The 21673-nt window shown below is 43.5% G+C and overlaps 1 protein-coding gene across 4 annotated transcripts in view; it reads left to right on the top strand.

Annotated features, from left to right (window-relative positions):
- The first annotated feature begins 4527 nt into the window (after positions 1-4527).
- Positions 4528-21673, top strand: part of PAPLN (papilin, proteoglycan like sulfated glycoprotein) — a 57307-nt gene continuing 40161 nt past the window's right edge. For 2 of the 4 annotated variants that reach the window (XM_083746385.1, XM_083746383.1), the window contains exons 1-3: positions 4532-4852; positions 12339-12401; positions 20889-21004. In XM_083746385.1, coding sequence (XP_083602511.1) covers positions 12342-12401; positions 20889-21004 — 176 coding nt within the window. In that variant the 5' untranslated portion in view covers positions 4532-4852; positions 12339-12341. Of the gene's footprint in view, positions 4853-12338; positions 12402-20888; positions 21005-21673 lie in introns of all 4 variants that reach the window. The other 2 variants (XM_083746384.1, XM_083746386.1) reach the window with 2 other exon arrangements.

Here is a 21673-nt window from a genome sequence, read left to right as displayed (position 1 = left end):
CCTCCCGAAGTTTGGTCAAGCTCATGTTGGTGGCTTCGAGAACACTGTCCAGCCATCTCATCCTCTGTCGTCCCCTTCTCCTTGTGCCCTCCATCTTTCCCAACATCAGGGTCTTTTCCAGGGAGTTTTCTCTTCCCATGAGGTGGCCAAAGTATTGGAGCCTCAGCTTCAGGATCTGTCCTTACAGTGAGCACTCAGGGCTGATTTCCTTAAGAATGGATAGGTTTGATCTTCTTGCAGTCCATGGGACTCTCAAGAGTCTCCTCCAGCACCATAATTCAAAAGCATCAATTCTTTGGTGATCAGCTCTCACTTCCATACATCACTACTGGGAAAACCATAGCTTTAACTATACGGACCTTTGTTGGCAAGGTGATGTCTCTTGTTGGCAAGGTGATGTGCTCACATACAGCTAACGCCAACTGTCCTGTGGGAAGGAGCCTGATGAATTGTTATGTTTTGATATATTATTATCTTACGGTGATTTTATTGTATTTTTATTGTACTTACACCCTGCCTTGGGCAGGTTAATTCCCAGAGTGGTTTAACAGTCAGTCCTCCCCCCAGGGGGGAGGATTGTACTTCTGTGAGAGGAATAGGGGCATGCTTAACAAACCACAGCACCCAGGATACTTGGAGGGAAAGCCACGACTGTTTAAAGGGGTATGATACTGCACAGGTCTGGACTTTAAATCTCTGTGCTCAACAACAACAACACACACCTCAGAAATGGAGCTTTAAAGCACAAACTTGTGCCTGGAAAGCTCAGAACAAAAGGACGTTGGGATAAATACTTCCTTGAGTAAATTTTGCTTTTGAGCTGCTTTGGTATCCAAAACCAGGTACAGTACTGCTTTTAAAGCTTGTATTTCAGGATGGTGAACCACTTCAGCCTGTTTTGTGATTAAAGTGAGCTTAAGGTAAGGAACAGGCATGCAAGGAACCTTACTGCAAGACTTAGTCTTTGTTTCTGATCTGAGCTGATAAAGGACATCATTCTCTTTTAAAGCTAACTGGGGACTACAAAAGATCTATGAACAAATGTAATGAGCCTATGCATCAGAATCTTTAAAGGACCCTGGAGGGACAGCAAAATGTATACTTGTTAAATAAGAGAACCATATACCATTTAATTGCAGGCATTGTTCTCAGTTGGTTCAAAATGAACCCGACCTAACTGTGGGACAGGCAATTATATAATGTGTCTAGTAATGGAGAAAGGCATGAGGAAAATGTCCGCTCTCTTAACTTAAATGGACAAGAGAGATGATGGAGTTTCTTGCTTCTGAAGAGCAGATGGGCAGGAAGAGGTTGGGGAAAAGAAAAGAACTGAGGTGCTTACGTGAAAGATGTGCTCTGATCATCACAATCAGTGTGTGCTTCCCTGCCAGCAGCAACATAGCGGCGTAGACTGCAGTGGTACCACATAATCAACCCTTTTCTGACCTGATTGAATGGGTTTCGCGATTGCTTCAGCTGAAATCTTTTTGATCCCTGACAGCTTTCGATCAATCAACAGCATAATGAGGGTAGACAGCATGGGCTCTTGCCACAGCCATGTGGGGAACAGAGGTGAAATGAAACAGACACACACTAAGCCAGGGGAGCTGTTCTGAAATGTTTTAAATGTGCCTCTTCTCTGAATTACTCTGAATTTAAACTTAACAACTGACTAATTTATATGAAAGTACAATTTTAGTGCAATCCCAAGCATGCGATTTAGGGGCGGGGGAAATTAAATAGGAGCCCATTGAAATCAACGAGGCTTTCTTCTGAGTAGGCATAACAGTGCGATCCAATCCATGTCCACTTAGAAGAAGAAAGCCCCACTGCAGTCAATTGTATTTACTCCCATTTTTCTAATAGCATCCTATTTTTAAACCTTGTGGTTATTATTTTAAGAGGCCCAAATTATTTTTAGAGGAAGGTAGTGATTGCTTGTTTGTTTGCTTCTTCTTCTTTTTTCTTTGGCCTTCAAGCGCTGCAGTTTGGTGGTCTTTTGAAGCACAGAGAACCTGTTTCCTGGTACTGAATGATCCATTGCTAAGCCAAAACCTCACAAGAATAACCTTTCCCTATCATACTAGCCCATCTGGATACAGGATAAAACACAGTAACAAAACCTTTGTTGAAATCTTTTTAAGAAGTTCAAAGTCTTCATTTTGGGCTGACATTTCATACATCCCAAGGGACTACTCCTTAACTGAGCAAGATGCTGCCCTTAAGCAGTGGCCAACAGAGCAGTAGGCACAGCTGGTTTCCCCCCCCCTATGCGTCTTGGCTGGATCCCAGCTTGGATAGTCACATTATCTGATGCCCCAAACTTCCCAAATAGCTTAATCATCTAGCATCTCTGAAGAGGCTGCTATCAAAAGGAAACTTATGGGTGGAGAGGAACAGGTTATGTCAGGGTTATTCTTAATGAAATAGAACAAGAGTTTTAGGGCTCATCCACACTGATCCCCACCCACCCAGCAAATGGTTTTGCTGTGAAAAGTCACTCTTTAATGCTCTTGGCAATCCATGAAAAACCCAAATTGCTGTTTTCCAGAAAAGCTCAGATCTGTGCCTAGAAAGTACAGGGCAAAAACTAAGTGTGGATGAGTCCTTATCTAGAATTTGTATTTCAGTACAGTGGTACCTCAGGTTAAGAACTTAATTCGTTCTGGAGGTCTGTTCTTAACCTGAAACTGTTCTTAACCTGAAGCACCACTTTAGCTAATGGGGCCTCCCACTGCCGCTGCGCAATTTCTGTTCTCATCCTGAAACAAAGTTCTTAACCCGAGGTACTACTTCTGGGTTAGCGGAGTCTGTAACCTGAAGCGTATGTAACCTGAAGCATCTGAAACCCGAGGTACCACTGTAATTGGTTACAGAAGGGAGGCACACTGTGGGCTTTCCTTAAGAGGCCCTTGGCATTTTTTCTTTTCGGTCTTGTTAGCGTTTTGTTCAGAAATTTAAGCTCTTTATAGGCAAACAAGGTTTTACATGCACACATCAGGTAGCCACTATCACTGCTGGGCATTTATATCTAGGAAGGTTAGAACACACAAAGAGGACCCTTGAACTCATATGAGGTCTAGGCGTGTCAATTTATTTAATACAGTGGTACCTCAGGTTAAGAACTTAATTCTTTCTAGAGGTCCGTTCTACCTGAAACTGTTCTTAATCTGAGGTACCACTTTAGCTAATGGGGCCTCCCACTGCCGCCACACCACTACTGTGCGATTTCTGTTCTCATCCTGAAGCAAAGTTCTTAACCCGAGGTACTATTTCTGGGTTAGCGGAGTCTGTAACCTGAAGTGCCTGTAACCCGAGGTACCACTGTTCTGGTGAAAAGAAGCAGGTTTGACTTGGCTATTTAAAGCACCACAAGGCAACTTCTTTACTGCCCCCTGCTGTACCTTGAACAGCAGCAGCTACATCATCTGCAAACATCTCAATCCAAGGAACAATTTCACTTGCTGATTTTGCAGATTAAGCTGGTATTAAAGGCACAAGAACATGCTGGGCTGTTTAATTTTGTAGTTGGCTGACAACTTCAGATTTGTATATTGCTAGTAAATAATGTATTGGTTTTTGAGCTAATCAATAGTATTTCAGTTATATTTCAGAGTGGACAAATGCCGAGAGATGAAAAAGTTTGATATTATCATTTCTTTGTTAGGATACTGTGTTGTTCTTTTAGTCTTTAATTTTTTTAAATTAAAGTCAGATTCCCCCTCCCCCCATTTATTATCAGTTGCCTTAGGAAAACTTTATTTTGAAAAGCAACACAGAAATTCCAGAAATAAAAAATACTCAAAAAACCCTGTGCAACCAGGGTTATGCTTCAGTTGGGCCTATAGGACATAGCCCATCAAATCACTGTGGGTCCTAGCTTTATTTTAAAAAAAGATGTGAGGTCTAGGTACTGCAGAATGCACTGTTTCTCCTGCCTGATTCCAGTGGTGTTAACCAGGGGATCTTTAGAGACAGGACTGCAAAGAAGGGGAGGAAAAAGCAAGCATTCCTCCCACCAGCTTTTTGTGTGTGTGCACAGCTCAATACCATAGTTATTTTCCAGTTGGCTTTTCCTGAGGATTCTTATTGTCAAATGAAGATTAAAGTAGAAACAAATTCTTCAAGCAGAGATTCGTATCTTGGTGCTTCTGCATTTTTTCCAGACTTCTGAGATGTACAAGTCCTAAGAATCTGAATCACTGCATTGTGAAGATGGATCCAGCCCTGCACAAGATTTGGGATTGATGTTCCTGGCTTCAAAGGGCAGGAGGGGAAAAGTTCAAAGGTGGACTTTGGTGTAGGCCTGTTTTCAGGTTGCAAAGGAAATGCAATTTGCAAAATCTCACTGTTTAAACTCCAGGACTTTAATGGAAATGAGAAACAACAGCTGCAATTATAGACCGTTCCAATAATCTCTTTTTCTTGTCTTTTGATGTGCTGCCTGTGGCTAAAATAAAAACTTAGCTGAGAAAGGCCCCGCCCTGGAAATGACTTGTGCAGCCAAAGACAGATTGCATGTTGTTGTTGTTTTTTGTTCAAAGACACTCAGGTTAAAGAGCTGGAGATCATTCAAAGCCTGTCCCTTCCATGTGTGCATGGTTACAACTTCAGCTTCTGAAAGCAAAACAGGAAAGCTGTGGAGGAACTTTTGCAGCGGAAGGGGTTAAATGAAACCCAACTCTCCTTTTCCTGTGCAGTAAAGGATTAGTAACCAAACAGAAGCTAGAGGAGAGAGGTGGTGTTAAAGAGCCACTGATTGAGCTGGAAGACTGAGGACTTGAGTGGTGGTGACCTAAGGTAGCATTGCTGCCTCTTGCAGTCATCTGTGAGCAGACAAGCACAGCTACAGGTAAGTCTTCGTTTTGGATTACTGACTGTCTGGCTCTTTGTGCCTCTCGTTGTCCACATAGTGTCTGGGTTTGGGGCTTTTTTATCGGAATAATAAAAAGTTTTGTAAAAGTGACAGGGAAGAAATGACTTAATGTGAGCCTTGTTATTATAAACATCAGATTTCCTGGCAGTAAGAAAGCAGCCTCACGTATTAAATTAATGTTAATCCACCCATAGCTTCAGTAATTCAAATATTATCAAATAGCTAAGATGACATTCCCATGTGGGAGGCAGGTAGAATTTGAGCTTCATATATACTTGGATTGTCTGCCTTTGGATAATCTTCTCAGTTTCGAGCTGAGAAGGCAGTGTATACATTTAACAGATTCTGCATGTGCAGGAAAGGTGATAAGGGTGCTTTTATTTATATGTCAGAAAGTAAGTTCCAAGTTTTGGAACTATGGTACCACAAAATCCATTGGTTTCTACACATGCCTCTGTTTAAGTATCACTTCTGTGTATATGCTTGGCTGCTTCGAAAAGCAACAGTGGCTGTCTGTGAGCCAGACTGCACTCCCATGAAAATGTGCAGTTATGCTTCAGTGCCAGTGGTGAAATAAGCTAAGCTCAGCACAAGGTGGACAGCAGTGGGTGGCATTATACAACTGGCACAAACCGTGGTGGCTGGCATGGGCTGATTAAACAATCATGTTGCTACATGCTAAAATGGTTGTGTGAACAATTCCACAGATTTTCTGGAGCTGTTTCAAATACTTGCTTGATCCTGTAGGCAGGATTTCATGGGAATTTCTTTCTTTGTCTTTTTTTTAATAAAAAAATACTTTGTGTGGGGAAAGGTTTGCAGGATCAAGGCATTTCTTATGCGGTTTTCTCCACATAAAAACCAAAAGACTTGTTGGGACAGCCTCCTTTTAAGAGCGGATCAAAAATTCCAGGGTATTAATCAGAGTGCAATAAATCTGACTATTAGAAAATGGTTCCGTCTATTTAACAGCTGCCAGAGAGAGATAGAAATTCAACAGGTGTAGCTTTTCTCCAGCATGAAGAGGCAGTGCTCGGTTAGTGTTAGTGGGAGCTTCTTCAGGGAGGGATCATCCTAAGGCTTTCAGAGCATGCACTCAACACGAGAAAGATCCCATGTTTATTCTGTGGCATCTCCACCTCAAAAAACTGTATATATTTTTTGGTGGCTGGGGGAGGGGGTTGTGATTGTTGAGCTGATGCCAGTCAAGCTGGAACAGATATCAAACAAAGCAATATAGTAGTAATAATGTATGCATCCTAATTAATTAGTTCCCCAATGTTCAGTAACCATGTCCTGTGACTACAATTATTTTTAGACCTTAAGCAATAACTTAAGCTACTTCTACCCCCTTTACTTGGTTCCACTTCCTCATAGACGATGCTCTTCAGGCCTTCTCTTTATGCTCATGTCCATGTGCCCTACTAATGTCATCAGCAGTTAAGTTCCATACTCTGGCCTCATCATATCAGCAGATGCTTATTCTCATGCAGTCTCTTTTGCCACATGTCATGCAGAAAGAGCATTGGCCAGACAGTGCACCCCCTTGCAGCTAGACCCTTGTCAATCAGGTGCCTGACATCTGTGGAGACATTTGCCGTTCTTCAAGTGAACAACGGTAACTGCATGTTCACTCCAATACACAGAGATGAAGTTAGTACAGTACAGCATTGACTTGCCACACCCTTGATGCCCCTGTGTTGGACATCAAGTTTCCATAGGGGCTTGCATGTGTGTGGGGGTGTGTGCATGCCTGTAGGTCCCAGCCAGTACAATCTATACACCACAAAATGGAGTGAATAGTTTCTGAGGTTGGAGCATAAATCAGTTGGGATCTGCATACACAGGCTTCCAGGGAAATCTAATATCCGGTACAGTATGTGGATGGTAGGGACGGAGCAAGCTGCCATGATCCTGGTCATTCACTTGTGCTACAAGTGTTTGAACATCAAATAGTTCTACATTAAAGGAATATCATGAAAGGAGATCATGCACCACTCCCCCTGCCATTCCCCCCATATTAACTCCCTAGCGCTTCCCCTTCCCACCCCATGCAACTACTAAGCTCCCTTTTCACCTTCTGACAGGGGTGCAGGAAGGGGGGGTCAGGGGGTGCAGTCCGCCCTGGGTGTCATCCTGAAGGGGGGTGACATTTGGTGCAACCCCGCCCACAACTCCCCCAAGCCCAATGAGTGGCAAAGTGGCAAGTGGTGAAGCAGCTGCTGCAGCTCTCTCTCCCCCCCCCCCGCTTGCTGTAGGCTTGGGAGTTGCAGGGGGGGCGCACAAATGTCGGCCCCCGGGGAGCTCCATCATTGTCTTCTGAATCCCATTTCTGAAACCTCTTCTCTCTTCTATTCTGCAGCCCCACTTTGCACCCTTGTTTCCACCTTCTCCCCCATACCCATACCCATGCTTGCTGCTTCCCCTCCTTTTGTGAAAGCCCTCCCCTTGCACAGACCACCCCCCCTGGTAATCTCTTGCATTTTCCTTCCCACACACTGCAACTACTGTACTAAGGACTTTTTTCAGCTTCTGCCCAGTTATAAAGCCACCACCCCCTCATTTTCTTCAGACCCTTTCATGCCCCTGCTTTCATATGCAATGCCATGCCCATGCCTCCTACTCCACCTTTGTACCCCCATTTTCACCTTCACTCCCATTTTTTCCTCCACCTACCTTGTTACTTTCCTCAACTCTGCCTTGCACACAGATCACCCCATTTCTATACTACTCTCTCTCTCCTATTGTGTAGCCCCCTTTGTGCACACACCCTATGCTGATATACCTTTCAAGGTGGATAGAGTCTTAAGAACAAGTCTGTTAGCTACAACTCAGTTGATGGATATGGTAAGAGGGAACACCACTCCCCCCCCCCACTCGTGCCTTCCCCTTCTTGCTTGCATGCCATGGCTACTGTTGTGCAACTGCATTCACTTTTTGCTCTCTTACCCTACCCTGACTTTGTGCAAATCCAGGATTGTGATGAGGCACTTCAAATCCTCCCAATGGGGGCTGTGTGATGACAACCTCACTTTTTATGTATATAGGAAGATATACACTGAAGCTTTAACTTCACAGTTATTATTGTATGTGAACACACCCATTTACATTTATGTCTGCTAACTTGTTCAAAAAAACACATTCTCCGTGCAGAGAAAAATTACCTTGTATGGAAGAATACTGCCACTGCTTGTTTGTTTCTTTCTGCATGAATTCCAAAGAGAAATGAATCCCAGTTTTGTTAATGCTGTGGTGAAAAGACAGTAATTATTACTTGCAGGGAAAAACAGGTTTTATTTCCAACAACACAGTTATTTTGTTCTGATCGCACAGTCAGTCCCTCACGTGCTTCCTTTCATGTGCTGCAGTGCCAAGAGAGATCACACAAATGCACACACCCCTGAAACTGTATGTGTTAATGGCTGGGGGAATAGTGTCTGGACTTGCAAGTATACAGACTGAAGTACTTCTTTTCCTCACTATAAGCTAACATAACATAATATAACATAATCTTATAGGCTGATGTTCCTCTGTGAAACACTTGCTTATGTGTACATATATCCTACCCTTGCTCCACAGAGCTAAATGCTGTGAACATGGTTCTCTCCCCCTTCCCCAATTTTACCTGTGAAGTAGGCTATGCTGAGAGACGTTGAGTGGCCCAAGATCATCCACTGAGCATCTCGACTGAGTGAAGATTTGGACCCTGGTCCTAGGTCTGACACTTCACGTTCCGTTTACAGTTGCAAAATACAGCCTTCCTCCTCGCTCCCCAATCAGCTGGTGTGGAGTGGAGAAAGAAATGCTTTGTCAGGCCTACGCTCACCACTTTTGAAAGTGTGGGGCTAGGAATGCCCCTTATGCTGTGGTTCCCAGGCACCTGACAGCTAGGTGAAATCCCATACAAGGGTTTTTGAGAGTGTCAGAATTTACCCACAGGAAGCCAAAAAAGGTTCTCTCCCCTTGCTCTAACTACTGGTATGAAATCCACCACACATATTAGAAATATGCTTTGCTTGGAATCTCCTTACTATATCTGAAAACCCTGCTGTTGTGTGTGTGTGTGGGGGGGGAGATATTTATCCCTCCAGGGCCTCATTGAGTAGCTAATGTGGAATTATGGAAGAAGTGCCAAAGGAAGCCAGGATCCAAGCGCCATGTACATGAGTGGATATTGGTCCAGCTTCCAGGGTCAGAGGTTGATGGTTGTTCTTACTGACCTCCATCCTTGGCACTGTCTTGTGTCCTGTTTTGGAGGATCACCTGATCTCCAGGAGCAGCTGTTCAGAGATGTGTGTGTATGTGTGCAAGGGGCTGCAGTAGAAAGATGGATAGGAAGGAGCTATTCTGTGCAGGCCCAGAAATGGCTATTTGGGTCCAATACATAATTTCCATTAATAAATAATAAACACCATGAGTGCACACAATTCCTTCCAGAATTGTGTATCAAAAACAAAAATGTCCTTATTCACCCAAGGATTTTACAACCGCAGGGTCTCAGCAGAAATGGGTTATAGCACTTCTTTACCATGTGAAAATTAAGTGACAGAGAACAATATTTATGCATTGAGCCACTGCCACAGTTCATGCTTTGTGGATTATAAAATGTTATATAATGATCTGCTGCGCTATAGTGCAGCATGAGAAAATTAGATTATTTCCTCTATTACCACCACCCTATTCACATGCACCTCTGTCCAGATGCAAGAGGTGACTTAGTGCCAAATAGCCAAGGACGTTTTGCAGCAGCTGTGAAATCTCCCAACTGGGGAGTGACTCTGACAATATCCCAGAGACAGATGCTGCATCAGGGAAGACCTAGTTTTCAGCTCTCTGTACACTTTAATTCCTGGCTTGATAGCTGTCCTGCCCCAGGAGTTGCAGTCTTCTTGACATTTTTAAAAATACTATCTGACATCTCTGCTTACTTGAAGCCTTAACATTCAGCATTAAGGCACCATTGCTAAGGAGGCTGATATTAACATAAATAGATTATAAACTCAAAGCATATCGTCATGTTGAGATACTCTTCTCTTCATTAATTAAAGACAGGGTTTTCTGAAATGTGTTGTAACCAAGATCTAGAATTTCCTCTGGCCTGTTATCTTGAGAGACAAGCACCTGGCTTCACAAAGAATTCCAGGATGTTTCAGCCTACATCCTCGCTACCTTGGCACCTTCATGAATCACTGTTTCTTCACAGTTCAGAGTTGACATAGGGAGAAGGGTTGTAACTCCATGCTACAGCCACATGTTTTGCCCGGTGAAAGTCCTGAGGACTGAGACAGGCCCACATCTGAAACCCTGGGAAACCACTGTCAGTCCTTGTCGACAATACTGAGCTAGATGGGGAAGTGGACCAACTTAGTATAGCTTCATGTGAATATGGGGGATATATTTTTATTACAATTGTCGTGGGGTGCTAGAGAAGGGGTAGTACCTTTGGGGAGGGACACATTGTGCTCCTTCTGGGATAGTTTGCCCACCTTTGGTCCCCATCCTACACTCAGCTCTCACCTGTGGCTCCCAGAGGTGCAGGCCCCAGTCCAGTGGCCACTGCTGCACCAGAGCTCCAGAGATAAGGTGGCACTCCACGTGCCACTTGCCTTGCCTCCTCTGCGCACTGAGCCGTGCCTTACCTGTGGCGCTTCACTGCAGCAGCGGCTACTGGACCGTGGCCTGCTGTTCCAGCACAGTGTATTTTAAATACAGATCTCTCTTCTGCTCAGTGATCTGTTTATCTCTAACATCTCTTTCATCAATTAAATGTCCTGGTCTGCCAAGAGGTAACGAACAGGCAGTTCCAATCTATCTTTTCCCCTCACGTCATCTTTTTGCACCTCTCAGACATGTAGATTTCCTAAATGGAGGCATCTTTACTAAATGGATTTGTAATTTATGATGTTGTTGATTTTGCTGCATTTCCCCCCAGAAAGGGAAGTCCAAGCATTGCAATTATCCCATTTGTTATTTGTGGTGTGATAATTCTGTACTGCTGTTCTTATTTGAGTTGTATCTGAGTAAGTCATATTCACAGCAGACCCACTTAAATCAACGAATCTAAGTAAATCACATCCATTGATTTCAATGTGCTTGTTCTGAGCATGACTTGGACAGATGCTACTCTGTAAGAGCCAGTGTGGTGTGGTGGCTAGAGTGTTGTAATAATAATAATAATAATAATAATAATAATAATAATAATAATAATAATAATAATTTATTATTATTATTTATACCCCGCCCATTTGGCTGGGTTTCCCCAGCCACTCTGGGCAGCTCCCAACAGATTAAAAACAGAATAAAACATCAAACATTAAAGAGTTCCCTAAACAGGGCTGCCTTCAGATGTCTTCTAAAAGTCAGATAGTTGTTTATTTCCTTGGCATCTGATGGAAGGGCATTCCACAGGGTGGGTGCCACCACCGAGAAGGCCTTCTGCTTGGTTCCCTGTAACCTCACATCTCGCAGTGAGGGAACCGCCAGAAGGCCCTCAGAGCTGGACCTCAGTGTCCGGGCAGAACAATGGGGGTGGAGACGCTCCTTCAGGTATACCACGACCTGGGGGACCAGGGTTCAAGTTGCTCATTCTCAGCCTAACCGATCTCATAGGGTTAAAATGGAGGAGAAGAAGAGGAAATATGTACACTTGAGCGCCTTAGAGGAAAGGAGAGATCTCAAAGTATTAAATAAAGTAAATGATTATTATGCTGTTTTTCTTTTTAAAAATGGTCTCTTATGATAAAAGAGCCTTTTTGGTGGTGTTTCAGCTATGGAACATTCTCCCCTTATCAGTTTGCCTGGTGTCCACTTGATGACCTTTGGTTGCTTGGTAAAATGGTTTTCTCTCCCTCCTCATGCCTTTAATGATTTTTACACTAACTTTAGGTGGTTCTCGAGGAGCTGGCTTGAAGAGTGTTTTTGCTGTTTTAATTACATGTTGCAAGATGCTCTGAAAATATTTTATTGAAATGTGAGGTAAAAACCAGGACATGTGCCAAGGCCTATACCCTAGTGAGGGCCGCACTGGAGCCCCTCAGTCTATCTGCTGTTCCTCCTCCTTACTGTCCTTGGCTGTTCACCTGAGTTTTTCAAGCATGTGAGCAGAAACAGGAGCAGGAGCACTAGATTTGCTCCGCTGGTATGTCTATACAGCACAACCCTTTTCATCCCTTCCTGGTAAGCGGCAGTTACTCTGCTGCCAGGAGGCTATTGTTGGCCAGGCATTCCTGGCAACAACCTCAGTTTGTCTTGCCCTCTCCTTGGTAGCCATGCATACTGGCCTCAAAGGAAGAGTACAGATGAAGAACGAATGTTGACATTGATGAGGTCCTGCTAGGGACTTTCTGTCCCTTCTCCCCCAGTAATTTAGAGCCGACACTGGTTAAAACAAAACAAAACAAAACCATTTAGCTAACACAAATTTGGTCTTCTGTGATGAATAACTCTGTTTTCACCTCCACAGGACATGATGACATTTGCGTTCCTACTGCTTATACTAACAGTGATGCCTTCTTCCATGTTGGCGGTAAGTATTCAGATGTCCTTGTGAGTGGCTGGTTCTGGAGCTCGAGTCAGGTGACAGAGCAAAAGTAATAAACCATGCTAGGAAGATCAGCACGTGAATGCCATTTATGCAACTTTGTTGGCAGATGAAAAATTGCAAATTATCTACAGATTAAAAGAGAATAATGCTACCAACATCTACTGGTCATTATGGCTATATGCTGTCTCCACAATCAGAAGGAGCATACCTCCCTGAATACAAGATGCTTGGGAAGAATAATGGGGGACAGCTATTGTCTGTGTGGACTTCTTGTGGTCTTCCCATAGGCATCTGGATGACCAATGTGGAAAACAGGAAGCTGTTCCTATTTAGACTTTTGTTCTGATGTTCTGATCCAGCAGGGCTGATTTTAAACTTACTTGTTTAAATAATCATAATTATTCTAGAAATTGTAGTGGTTTCAGATCAGTGAGTGGGAATTAAGAGAGTCAACAATGTGCTGGAACCTGCCCATTGTAAGTTGGTGGGAGGTCCATCACTAATTTCAAAGAAAGTAGATTGTAATGTATTTCTGAGAAGAGACTGTGGTCCCATCGATATACAGTGGTACCTTGGGATGCGAATGGGATCCGTTCTGGAGCCCCGTTTGCATCCTGAACGCAACGTAAGCCGCGACAGCGCGTCTGCACATGCGCGGGTCGCGTTTTGCCGCTTCTGCGCATCCGCGTTACGTCATTTTGAGCGTCTGCGCATGCGCGAGCGACGAAACCCAGAAGTAACGCGCTCCGTTACTTCCAGCTTGCCATGGAACGCAACTTGAACGTGATCAACCTGAAGCATATTCAACCCAAGGTATTGACTGTACTATCATCTTTACACAAAATGTATTTTGATAGCTTCAAAAATAATTCCTTCTTCATGCCCTACTTTTTTAGGTTTTTAAGAAATGCTGGACATGATACAGTCCAGGTTAAGCATGGTGGTCTTAAAACTCTCTAATTTGAATAAGTGTGGTGCTAAAGTACTTAACTCTGGCACATGACCAATTATATGTATCACCTTGCAAGGCCAGGTGTCAGGCTCCCCATACCCCAACCCATATAATGGGCAAGGGGCGGATCTGAGGGAAGCCCACTGTTGGCTCCACCCCCTGGCACAGCCTAATTCCCAGCCCTCATTCCCATTTGCCAAAGCAGGGTGCAGGCTAGGATCCGGTTCCTGATAGGCCGCACAGGGAGGGGTTCTCTTATGACTGTTTTTTGGCCTCATTTAAGCCTCAAATACGGATTAGTTCTAACTGAGCTGTTGGGGTTGGGCAATTTCCGACTGCTGGTGGAGGACTTAAATGATTGAATGCTCTTTCTTAAAACACACACAGAGAGAATTAGATGTCCCCCCACCACCCAAAAGCCAATTGCTCTTTACCTTTGCCCCAGAATAAATACCAAATTCTGCATCAATGCATAGTACATGCATTGTACTATGGCACCAGAGTTAGCCTTCAAAGACATCCAGTTAGTATAATCTAGACTCCCTGGTTTCTGGATGGGAACCAGGGCAAAAACTGATGCAGTACTGCCTCTTATTTCTGCCATAGCTGTTGGCAGAAGAATTAGTTTTTTAAAAAACATGTTTATTGTATATTTAGATTTGAGTGCATTGCAGCGCCAACATTTATCAGCTTAGATTACCTTTACTTTTTAGGTATTGACTATTCTGCATCTGACATTTGAAGATTAATACACTGCTATTTAGTATGCTACTTTGTATTCCTGTTTCATCTTCTGTTTCATCTTCTGCTGTCAGTATTTTATTTATCTTCCCTTGCCCAGGAGGTTCCTGTTTTGTACAAGTGCATTTCCTTGATAACCGTGGAGTTATTATGCATATTAAAGATACTTATCCCATTTCACCTTGAAAGCTTTTTACAAACAAGCTGTCTCACTGAGGCAATGAATCAGGAGTTACAGAAATGATTACAAGAAATGATTTATTCCTTCATGGGCTAAGTGCTTTGAGCCTTCCCCGCACAGGACACACATGTTGACTCTATTTTAATATTGCAATAGATGAGCTTGTATCCCACCTGCATCTCTCTTGATATAAAGATTGGATATGTTGTGTTAGTGAGCATCTGGCCTGCCTCTTTGCACAGTCTCAAAAATATTCTAAAAGGGTTATTAGCATTTGTTTGTTTGTTTTCCTAGTACTATTTTCCTGTACTAAGTCTTCACTGTTCCAAACAACCTTTCATATTGCATAAGACTGGAATTGGACAGGAGAGGGTAAATGGTCAGGGCACTACTGAAGACTGCTTTCGTAGCCCTGACAAAGTTGCCAAACATCTTCCTTTTGTTCTCATTAGCTTTCCTTCTGAATGATTAGGAAATACCTGAAATATCTGCAGTGAGATTCTTACTCTTTCTTCTGAACATAATTGTGATCTCCAAGCACATTAAAACTTGGTTAGATTTACATCTGCCACCACCCACCTTTGAATAAATGTTTTTAGGTTATTCTTTGAATAAAAAAATTCTTAGGTTAGAATAAATCACAGAGACTTAGCATTGCAAATAAGTTTATGTTTTATTCACAGAGTTTCCAGAAGTTACATCAGACAAGTGTCTATCCATTGGCAGTAAAACAAAAATGGAAAAAAAGTTTCCAAATGTTTTATAAAGAAAATAACTTCGTTTCCTTACAAACAAACAAAAAAGAACATGTAATCAGACTAGCAAAGATCCAGGCTTTAACACCTCCCTTTGGGAAAGATTGAATTCACTTAGTTTTTCTTGTACAATAGTTGGCAGCCATAGCCACATGGCTCCTTGCTTGTTCCAAGAAACATGAAGAGAAGGAAAATGAGTAGAGCATGCTAAGCCACACCCACTGGCAACCTGAGCTCAGGTTAACCTTTTCATGTGTGCAAGTGTGAGTCAGTGACTGTATACAACATATATATTGTCCCCTTCCCTACCCATGGGGAAGTTGTTATCTAGGTATCTGTGAATAAAATAAAAGCAGACAAAGAGCTGAGTTTGGGCTCTGTAAACATCTGATCTGACACGGGTGGTGCTGTGGGTTAAACCACAGAGTCTAGGACTTGCCAATCAGAAGGTCGGTGGTTCGAATCCCCGCGACGGGGTGCGCTCCTGTTGCTCGGTTCCTGCTCCTGCCAACCTAGCAGTTCAAAAGCACGTCAAAGTGCAAGTAGATAAATAGGTACCACTCCGGCAGGAAGGTAAATGGCATTTCCGTGCATTGCTCTGGTTCGCCAGAAGCAGCGTAGTCGTGCTGGCCACATGATCCAGAAGCTGTATGCTGGCTCCCTCGGCCAATAAAGCAAGATGAGCGCCGCAACCCCAGAGTCGGTCACGACTGGGTCCCTTTACCTTTAAGCATCTGATCTGATACAGGAGCACTGTAAGTATATTTTTAAGTAACCTCCAGGTTGAATTACTGCACTGTGTTTTATGTGGGACTGCCCTTTAGTTTGGTCTGTCTGCATGCAGCTGATGCAAAATGTGGTGGCTCAGCTGCTCACTGGTGCTGGATCATTGCCAACTTGTTACTTGAGCCTTGAAAGAATTGCACTGGCTGTCATTTGGCTACCAGTCTAAGTTCAAGGTGCTGGTTTTGGTTTATAAAGCCCTCTGCAGCTTGGGACCAGGATACCTGAAAGTTCATCTCATGCCTTGTTTACCCAGTTGATCACCTCACTCTGCAGGCAAGAGCCTCTTGCAGATACCATCTTATCAGAAAGTCTCTTCCACACAATGTAGGATTTGAGCCTTTAGTGTTATGGCAGTCATGCATTAGAATTCCCTCTCCTTGAATATTAGACAGGTGCTGTCTCTGTTGATGTTTTGGTGCCTGCTGAAGACCTTCCTCTTCCAACAAGCTTTTGAGTTTATAGATTTCCTAGTCTGCATCTGCATTAGAATTGTTTTAAATAAGCTTTTACTGTTTTTCCCCTTGTTGTTTGCCGCCCTGGACTCCTTTGAGAGATAAACACACACACACACACAATGCCAATAAGCCTCCAGTGATCTCCCTGCAAAGGGAACCAAATCTGGACATATTCTGTGCCCAAGAACATGTCGCCACAGTGAGTGTGAGAAGTGGATTGAGAAGGCGGATCGGTGTAACAATATCTTCATTATTGCTCATAATCTTGGGATTATATGCCAGCAGCACAGTTTGTACCAGAGCAAAGTCAAGCCTAGTAATTGGATTACTTGGTTTGTTAAGCTGTAGTGATACTAATTGTAGCATCACTAACTTTCTGAGAAGGGTTTTTCAAGGCTGCCATATGAAATTCTATTAAACATCTCCTTATCCATAAAACTCAAAAGATCACCTTCTAAATGCATTTGTATCTGTAGTGCAGTCCATTGAGGGGAACAAGCAAAATACCAGGCAGAACTCTGGAAGTAATTAGGAGTAAATTAGGTGACTTGGAGTAAATTAGGTGACTAGGAGTAAATTAGGTGAATTTCCAGTATGCTTGGACAGACTTTTGAATAAAAGTTCAGCAGTTAATTCAGCAGGTTCTTGGTGATTTCTGGTTGCCATCCTATGGAGCAGGGGTAGCCAACATGGCGCCCTCCAGATGTTGCTGGACCACAACTCCCATCATCCCTGCTCATTTGCCATACTGGATGCATCTTATGGGAACTGGAGCCTAATAACATCCAGAGGGCACCCATATTTGGTGCCTTGGCTCTAGAACAAGGTGGTCTAACTTTTCATACCAAGTGGGCAGCAAGAGTACTTTGACACAGAACCAGTGGGCGGGCTGCACACTGCCTTGTTGCACAGAGTGGGGGGGGAATGAGGCAAAAAGTTGATAGTTCTGCCATTGTTGTCCCTCTCCATCTTTTGCCCACTGCCACTCTTCCACTCCCTGCCTTGCTTATTTTTTTTAAGACTGCAGCTAATGCAGCGGCGGTGCTGGCGATTTTGCCGCCTGACTCTTGAGGAAGAGGGCCTTTCCTCAGAGCACAGAATTCTGAGTAAAGAGGCTCAGGAGATTGCCTAGATGACCATCACTTTTCTTCAGTAGTTAGAAGTTCTCTTTTAAATGTAGTTTAAAGTCACTTTGAGAACTGTGATGATTTTTAAAATGTGGCAGTGCTGCACACTCTCCTGGGCCATCTGACCCAGAATGCCTCTCTCTGAAGAAGAACCCCCTTCAAGCTGAAGGATTGGGTGGGCACTCTGGATAGCCCCACAAGAGGTCACCAGATCAGGAAGGCAAACAAACAGGATCTACAAGAGGCAAATTCAGCACCCCATCACCTGAGTAAATAGTCTCTGTTTGCGAATGGGAAAAGCAGCCCTGGAATCAGCTGTCAAGCCCAGTCAGCTTCTGTATGTGCAATGGGACAGTGGCATCCTCCTATTATTTGCCTCAGGCAGCAGAATGTCTTGGGCCTAGCCTGCTCAAAGGTATGCCATTTTTCCTCCTTTATCTTTGTGTGTCATCAAAAGAAAAAAAGAAGCAAAAGACATGAGTTCTGATAAGTGTGCATTTACCACCTGACCTTTTTTCTTCTGGTATGAAAATGATGAAGGCCAGCCCTGATTGTGGTAATAGTCTAAGGTCTAAGCATATAATCTATAAAACACAATGTGTCTGAAACCAGTATTGCCCTGTGAAGATCTGTTTCTCAGCACACTAATTCAGAGTATTCCAGCAGCCGTATCTTTTTTTATTTGGAGCTTAAACTGGAAACTCAGAGAGAAACTTACTGGGGCCATCAGCAAATGCTGGTAGAGTCATGTTTTTTCAACCTGGAACACTTCATATTTAAACAAGATCTGGCATCTAATCAGAAAATGGACCAAGAAGTCACTAAATTGACAACATAAGCCCTGTATGAACTTTGGTCAAATTCAAACATTTAAGATGCAAAATTAAACTCTATGCTCTGCTGGATGGTTTGTAGATGTTTAATCTTCCTGTACTTTGCGGTGAACCGTCATAGATACTCTTAGCAAGAAAGGGATGCCTTTTTTGTTTTCTTTTTTTCCACCCCTCCGCAGCAACCACAGTTACATTCTTGCAAATTCCTTACCTAGCCTGTCTGTGTGCCTGTAATCAGGGAGTACCAGATTCACTGGGCCATATTCTTTTGGACTTCCCTTTGCACAGCAGACTCCGCAAACAGGTGCTGAGCAAGATATTGGATCTGCAACCCACGGCTCCAAGAGAAAACCAAATGAGGTTTCTCCTAGCCGATAGGGACAAGGACATTACTGTTAGGATATTTCCGTTCCACCTTAAGAGAGAGCAGGCTTGTGAGTCACAGAGTCTGCGTATTTCCTGTTTCTCAGGATGTTTATGTTTGCTATTGCTTTCGTTTTCTCTCTCTCTGCACCAGAACGCTAGCAGGCAGTCATGTTTGTTCTTTGTTCTGACCAACACTGAATAAACATTCTAAATGATACCCTCCTGAGTGCAACTTTTGCTGTGTGAATTCTGCTGATAGAGTGTGCATCAGCCCAGGAATGTGGCAATCTGTTTCTGAGGCTTGGTGTCGCTAATTGCTGATACTGCGTGACTACGGGAGGTCGATGGATCGTCCGGCAGCCGGCTTGGGGGCTCAGATGGACTTTATCTCCCTGGCAGTATCCCAACCATTACTCCCCCAGTGGTTTCCTTTTTAATCTCCATCTTACCCCAAAGTGTTCTTAATGAATCATTCCTCTAGGGCAGGGATTGTCAACCTGGTCCCTACCTCCCACTAGTGGGCGTTTCAGGATTCTAGGTGGGCGGTAGGGGGTTCTACGGCACAAGCTGAATCCTCCTTCCATTTAGCACTGGTGGGCAGTAAGGAAATTTCACCATCAAGAAAGATGCATTAGTGGGCGGTAGGTATGAAAAGGTTGACTACCCCTGGTCTAGGGAATAGACAGCGTGAAGCAGAACAATCGAGTACCTTGTGATCCTCGACAGCCCCATTCCTGTCTCTCTTAAATTTATCCTATTGTTTTGAAATGTTTTAACTTGTAACGCCAGTAGAGGTATTTGCATTTGTATTTGTGCTCTTAGCAAACTCATTATGCAAGTGTGAATCTTTATGTAGTCAAAATGGCTACATGCACAAAAGGAAGGCAGCGTCAGGGTTGGGAATAACTAAAAGCTTTGCAGAAGTGACACAATGAAGAAAAGAAAAAAGAAACTCTGGTGACTGAACATGCTGAGATTGCATGATACTGAACATCTGTTGAAGGTTGGGGTGGGGTGGGGAAAAGGAATGAAAAACTAGGGGAATGGAATGGTGTATCCTTGAGAAGGATGCATGGCAGTGTTGTGTTCCCCATTGCAACTTTCTGTTGCAGGTCCCCACTTGTTTAATTATAAATTCCAGTTGGCTTAGATGCATTTCGATACTACCCTTAGGACATACTAACAGTTATGTTAATGTGTTGGCATCCTTCACCAATATGCTTCAGACTTTGTGAAGAGAAATTCATAACTGGACTCATATCTATATCTACAGTATATAGATAGATATAGCCTGTTTTGGCTAAGCAACTGTCCTATACTAAGTCAAAACATCTATATTATAGACCAGTACTATCAATGCTGACAGATGGTGGCTCTTTAAGGTGTAGCAAACAAAACTGTCACTCAGTCCTGCCACCTGGGATTCTTGAACTGGAAATTATTGGGACCAAATTTCGTGATACTAAACTCTGACACCTTTGCTGATTGCTTGAAGAATAAAGGAGGGCAAATTAGCTGCACTCCCCAATGCACTCATACTCAGAAATAAGTGTCATGAAATTCACTGGGGCTTAAAGGTAAAGGGACCCGTGACCGTTAAGTCCAGTCGTGGACAACTCTGGGGTCCTGCGCTCATCTCACTTTACTGGCCAAGGGAGCCGGCATTTGTCCACAGACAGCTTCTGGGTCATGTGGCCAGCATGACTAAGCCGCTTCTGGTGAAACCAGAGCAGTGCACGGAAATGCTGCTTACTTTCCCGCCAGAGCTGTACCTATTTATCTACTTGAATTTTGACGTGCTTTCGAACTGCTAGGTGGGCAGGAGCTGGGACTGAGCAATGGGAGCTCACCCCATCGCAGGAATTCGAACTGCCGACCTTCTGATTGGCAAGCCCTAGGCTCTGTGGTTTAGACCACAGTGCCACCCGCTATGGTCTGAAGGTCAGCGGTTTGAATCCCTGCGATGGGGTGAGCTCCCGTTGTTTGGTCCCTGCTCTACTGTCTGTTGACTGTTGAAGGATATTCTGATTTAGGTTGCTTATTAAGTTTACTCAAATTAAATGTTACTTTTGTACATTCTACACACAACCCAAAATTCATCTCATCAGTGTTACAACTCTGATATGTAGCTCTCGGGCTTCGAAATGCTGGTCCTCTTACCACTTAAGCAGATTTTTATGATCATAGAATTGTAGAGTTGGGAAGGGACTCTGAAGAAGCAGTATACATATTTCATTCAATAAAGCATACATGCAGCTGCATTATTCTTACAGGCTCGTAAAGCAAAGAGGCAAACTGACTTCTGGGGGAGCTGGGGAGAATGGGGCGACTGCAGCAGGAGCTGCGGTGGAGGCGTCAGTTTTCGGCAGCGACGCTGTTATTCAATAAGGTAAGAGCCTTTCCCTGCCAGCTTTCTCCTTCTGAAGCCAATACAGGAGAGAGCAGCTGTTAGGTAGGCTCCCCTGTAGGGAAAGCAATAAAGAGTCTAGCTGGAACTTAAATATTAAACTTATATGCCATGATAAATATGTTTTGTGGGCTAGACCACAAAATGCATGGAGTGGTCTAGCAACACAGTTCTAATCATGTCTACTCAGAAGTAAGATCTATTGAATTCAATGGGGCTTGCTCTCAGGTACATTGGATTAAGACTGCAGACTAAATCTCTTTAAGGAGAAGACTGGGTCTGGGCAGTGATTGTTTTTCCGAAAGTGAAATTCCCTTCAGTTGTTGCTGTGTTCACAAAAGCTGTAGAATCAACTGGGACATGGTTAGCATGATGTCATTTTGTGAAGGCTAGAGAAAGACTAGATGCCATATCTATGTGGTACTAAAAATGCCTGAGCCTGCCAGGGCAGGTAGAGCTGCACCCTTAGACGTATGTTCTGGATGAAACTGGCAAGACAGAGAATACTATTAAATACGTAGTCTCTGCCTCGATATTGCTTTGAAAAACCAACACATTTTCTACAGCCATGTCTCACTTTGCAGAATTATTAGAAGTGCTGTTCTAATTGTGGGTTTGATATACCACCAACTTTCTGAGACTGTGATCCTA

Source organism: Podarcis gaigeae (genome assembly GCF_964106915.1).
Source record: "Podarcis gaigeae genome assembly, chromosome: 1".
Taxonomy (NCBI): domain Eukaryota; kingdom Metazoa; phylum Chordata; class Lepidosauria; order Squamata; family Lacertidae; genus Podarcis; species Podarcis gaigeae.
This window is presented reverse-complemented; position numbering and strand designations above follow the sequence as displayed.